This window comes from the organism of the source record quoted next, assembly GCF_019968985.1.
Source record: "MAG: Porospora cf. gigantea B chromosome Unknown PgB_NODE_1826_length_4741_cov_152.103, whole genome shotgun sequence".
Taxonomy (NCBI): domain Eukaryota; phylum Apicomplexa; class Conoidasida; order Eugregarinorida; family Porosporidae; genus Porospora; species Porospora cf. gigantea B.
This window is the reverse complement of record NW_027178749.1, coordinates 209-4741: the sequence shown is the minus strand read 5'-3', so window position 1 is coordinate 4741 and position 4533 is coordinate 209. Positions and strand designations below refer to the sequence as shown.

Sequence of the window (4533 nt, the reverse complement as noted above, 5' to 3'; positions counted from 1 at the left end):
ACGGATTGATTTACTTCGCTAACGCATTCGGCTGTGGCGCTCTGCTCGCCTTCGGCATGGTCCACCTGCTACCTGAGGCTGTCCTCTTCACAACGGAGGCTGACCAAATCATCTCAGTTGGGGAAAGTGCAATATCTCTGGCTTATATCCTCTGCTTGGCCGGCTTCATCTTTGCTGCTATCCTAGACACTACTGGTGAGCGGCTCGGAGGAACCCACGGCCACGACCACGGGCTCGGGACCGAGGACGTAGAGAGTGATGAAGGATCGTCCTCACATTCATCTTCAGTTAACATCGCCTCCAAGACCGCTGACATTGCTGTCGGTGTTAGTCTGGCGCTACACTCGGTCTTCGAGGGTTTGATCGTCGGTACGTCCCACAGCGTGATGCTTGTGTGGGTCTCCACGATGGCGATTGTCTTCCATAAGTGGGCTGCCGGTATGGCCCTGGGCCAGGCTCTGGTCAACAGAGGCCACTCCAACCGCTTCCTCATTGGATCTTTAATCCTCTTCGTTGTGGCTTCTCCGGTTGGCGTTCTGATCGGAGGGTTGGCCACTGTTGGAGGCGAAAGTGTCATCGGCATAGTGAATAGTCTCTGTGCCGGCCTTGTCATCCACCTTGGAGTCCATTTGATCGATTCCACCTTCTCATCAGCGAAGTCGACCGCTAAGTTCGTTCTTGGTTGGCTTACAGCTGTTATCGCAGCAGGCATCGTCGTCGGACTGATGATTCTGCATTTGTCGCAGCACAACCATTCTCATTGATGAGAACCATTCAACACATCGCAGTAAAATTTTCAAGCCTTATTTGAAATCGCTCTTATGGTGTTGAATCCGACTCGGCTTGCAATCATAGTAGCTATCATCGTGAGAGTGGGTCCCTAGCGTGACAGGCCGCCATCGGTGGTGTTTTGATGGAGAGTTTGGTGTCGCTTATCTGGCAAGCCCGATCCTTTCTACCAGCAACGGACTGGCTCTGCGTTGGTCTGGGCAGCATGATGGCTTACCTCGTTGGCGGAAAGCAACCAGGGTCGCGAATTCCGGAGTGCAAGTGGGCGCTCTCTTCACTTGAGAAGTCTTCTGACGAAGAATCCAAATTGATCCGCGACACCCTATCTGGTGGTTCTGCATTTCGAAGGTGGCGCTTTGGGGTCTGGCGCAGTCAGCATCTCAAGCCTCTTTCTGGCACTATCTGCGGGCGGCCATGTTGGCAGGGAGGGTCCAATGGTACACTTAGCGTCATGCGTCACGGCGTCGCTTCCCGGCGGCTACCTTCGGGACCTCCTTCCGGTAGCGTTCGCTTCTGGTGTTGCAGCAACCTTTGGCTCACCTGTGGGAGGAGTGCTCTTTTCCATCGAGATCACAGCCCGCAGCATTGAGGTGAGCAGCGTCTCGAGCCGAACGTCAGGTTTCCCAGCTGTGGCTGATGTTCTTGGGGAGCGTCGTGAGTGCTGTCGCCTATCAGGCACTCCGAACTGCCATAGGAGTGGATGTGTTCCTGGTCGAACTCTATGCGGTGGCGTGCATCAATATCGGGATGTTGGATATGATCTTGGCCTGTGTATTAGGGGCTTGCTGTGGAGCACTCGCCGTCCTGTACATTAAGCTGCACGTGAGATGCATGAACTTCCAGAAGATGATCCGTCCGAAACCGGTCAAGGCATTCGTCTGTGTCGCTTGGTTCCTCTTAGTGGAACTCCTTTCGAGGGCCACCACCAACCAAGGACGGCCATTGTGGTCGTCCAACATGAAGACGAAGCTTGAGGATTTGCTGAGCGCTTCCCACCTTCCTCTCGTTCCTTGGGCGGTGGTTAGATCTGTCCCCTTCACACTAACCATATTCCTGCTGGCCGAGAGCATCGTAGTGCTGGTCACGTGCACTCTCCCAGTATCGGCGGGCCTGTTCACGCCGCTCTTCTTGCTGGGCGCTACGCTCGGTCGACTGTGGGGCGAGCTCCGATTCGCATTTGGCCAGCACCCCTACAACGGTCGCACCGGAGCCATCTGTCCCGCTGGGTGGGCGGCCATAGGAGCTGCGGCCTTTGCTGGAGGTGCCACTTCGACTCTTTCCACCATCGTGGTTACGTTCGAGCTGACTAACAACAGTACCCTCGCCGTTCCAATCGCGTTGGCGGTGCTGTCGGTGAGTTTTTGGCAACTGCACACTCAGTCCTACGGTGTGGTATCCACATTCTCTGATTCGGCGTACGACGTCATTGGACGAGTTAACCACGGCGAGCACTATCTCTCAACTGTGTGATGAACTGGTTGTTATGCGAAACCACATAACATTTTTTGAGTATTATGCTGGCTTACACAGCAGGCGAGAGACTACGAGATCTTCTTGACGATCCTAAGTCCTTCGAACGACACGTGCAGGTCCTGCTCGACAACGTGGATCGCTCACGGAAGGCTCTGACCAAGGTGGAGCTGCAGCGGTTGATGCATATGGTCTGCAACAACTTATGTCGATCCAAGAGCGGAATGACGGACCTGGGCATACGTCAAGACATCAGTGATTGCCCCCAGTTAGTCGCCATACCTGACTTCCTGAAACTCTACAAGGAGTGGTTAGCTCGCATTGTCAACTTCTATCACCCAGACAAGTTGTTTAAGGTGACGAGACAAGATTTTGTAGATGTTGATTGCTGCCTCCCTAAGGGTCAGGCTTCCAGTGAGGACACGCTCTGGACGACACAGCCTTATTCAGAAAGATAAAGCACCTTGGCCAGGGAACGTTCGGAAAGGTGTCTCTCGTGCAGGACGCTAGAACAGGCCACGCGGTGGTTCTGAAGGAGGTGCGATTTGCTCCGCACATCTACCGTACCCGCGAACTTTTTGTGCAGATGGTCCGCTCGGAAGTCAATTTCCTCCGTCTCCTCGACCATCCGAATATTCTGAAGGTGTATGATTTTTGGCATGTGAGAGACCGTCAAATATTAACCAGGAAGAGGACATGAATACTCTGTACATTACGAGTGAGTTCTGCAACGGGACTCATGTGAAGTCGCTGATCGAGGACACCGCTTCTAACCCCCGCTTTGACCAGGGCGAGCGACATAAGCGCATCATGTGGCAGCTGTTCTATGGACTCCATTATATCCATGGGAGACGGATAATCCACAAGTGGGGGTTGCGACAATGCCGAATGCAGAGACCTGAAGCCAGAGAATGTCATGCTCAAGATGACTTCGCATGGAAACTTTCACGTGAAGATCGTGGACTTTGGGTTAGCAGAAGGGGACGAGCATGCCAAAGGAATGAGTGGCACGGTGCTCTACAGCGCACCAGAAAAGTGTCCGCCTCAGTATGTTCCGGAGGACCACCCTGATTACAATCGTCGACGAAAGCTAACATACGACAGCAAGTACGATATCTGGGCAGCAGGCGTGGGTGGCGGGATGCGACATGACGCAGGTGATCATGTTCGAGCTCCTCGCTGGATGCAGCCCCTTCTTAACTGGAGAGCAGGCTCGAAGTCTCAAGAAGGGATCCTCCACTGTATCTTTCACTGTCAAGCACGTGTGGCGTCAAGTATTAGCAGGCCCACTGTGGGAGCACCTTCCCAAGACGACCATCAGCCGTGCGTACAGCCTGCTGAGGCTACTGCTGCAGCAGGACCCAGAAAGGAGGCCTTCCGCTATAACCGCTCTCAAGCACCCGTATTTCACCGACATCAATGTGGCCCTCAACTCAGCTCTGGTCACCAAAGGCATCCAGCCATCACTAGCTGGGAACCTGCGCGCTTTCCAGCATCACTCGAGCCAGAAGGCAGCACTGATCGTCCTCATGGCCCACCTCAGCGACGATGTCAGCGAAGAGATCAACCAAATTGCCGACCTATTCATGGTCCTTGACCGAGACAGAGACGGTGATCTTTCGCGGACAGAAATGGCTGCGGGGCTGCGCGAGTGTGGGGTGTCGCCAGCCAGTGTGCACAACATCTTGCGGGCGGTTGATCTCAACGGGTCGGGGCGCGTGCAGTACACCGAATTCGTGGCGGCGTGCTTCACGTTTGGTGCCGCCCATCTGCAGCTGCTGAATGCTGCCTTCTGCAAATCGGATGTGCATAACAACGGTGCCTTGTCGTTGGAGGAGTTCAAGCAGATGCTTGCCGGCCCCAAGAAGGCGTCCGAATTGCCTGTTGAGAGGACGAAGATGATGTACGACCGAATAGCAGGCGGCAAGAAGATCACGTTCAAGGATATTGTGCGTTACCTTCACACTGATTGATTTTTGTTAATGGACAGTTTTGTATAATATGATCTTGTTTGAGAACGTCCACGGTTACGATCCCTTGTATCAGTTTGGATCAACTCCACAGCTATTATCAAGTTGACCACAGTACAATATGATTAAATATGTTTGAGAACGTTCACAGTTACGATCCATCCCATCAGTTTGGAGGACGCCGCAGTAAAATACGATACTGTCCCTGTGCGTGTTCTGGTGAAACCACGACGAGTGAACGGGGACTGTGCATTTCGGAAATGTGAGCCAAGACGAACCCTAATCTCCGTAACTGGAAGTATGG

General features: G+C 53.5%; 3 protein-coding genes across 6 annotated transcripts; all 3 read left to right on the top strand.

Annotated features, from left to right (window-relative positions):
• Window positions 1-56: 56 nt before the first annotated feature.
• On the top strand, window positions 57-764 carry KVP17_002880 (uncharacterized protein; the record flags this gene model as incomplete). Its single annotated transcript, XM_068519595.1, has 1 exon — window positions 57-764. The coding sequence occupies one exon, from the start codon at window positions 57-59 to the stop codon at window positions 762-764; it is 708 nt and encodes a 235-aa protein (XP_068377619.1).
• Window positions 765-1425: 661 nt separating this feature from the next.
• Window positions 1426-2259, top strand: KVP17_002878 (uncharacterized protein; the record flags this gene model as incomplete). 2 transcript variants are annotated; one of them, XM_068519591.1, is made up of 2 exons in its annotated part: window positions 1537-2142; window positions 2170-2259. In XM_068519591.1, the coding sequence occupies 2 exons, from the start codon at window positions 1537-1539 to the stop codon at window positions 2257-2259; spliced, it is 696 nt and encodes a 231-aa protein (XP_068377615.1). The 2 variants fall into 2 exon arrangements, with proteins under 2 accessions (XP_068377614.1, XP_068377615.1); XM_068519590.1 differs by having other exon boundaries at window positions 1426-2259.
• Window positions 2260-2303: 44 nt separating this feature from the next.
• Window positions 2304-4232, top strand: KVP17_002879 (uncharacterized protein; the record flags this gene model as incomplete). Of its 3 annotated transcripts, XM_068519592.1 has the most annotated exons (5): window positions 2304-2673; window positions 2700-2920; window positions 2947-3125; window positions 3154-3388; window positions 3417-4232. In XM_068519592.1, 5 exons carry the CDS (start codon window positions 2304-2306, stop codon window positions 4230-4232), a joined length of 1821 nt encoding a protein of 606 aa, XP_068377616.1. The 3 variants fall into 3 exon arrangements, with proteins under 3 accessions (XP_068377616.1, XP_068377617.1, XP_068377618.1); XM_068519593.1 differs by lacking the exons at window positions 2947-3125; window positions 3154-3388; window positions 3417-4232 and having other exon boundaries at window positions 2304-2717; XM_068519594.1 differs by lacking the exons at window positions 2304-2673; window positions 2700-2920; window positions 2947-3125; window positions 3154-3388 and having other exon boundaries at window positions 3408-4232.
• Between the last annotated feature and the right edge of the window lie 301 nt (window positions 4233-4533).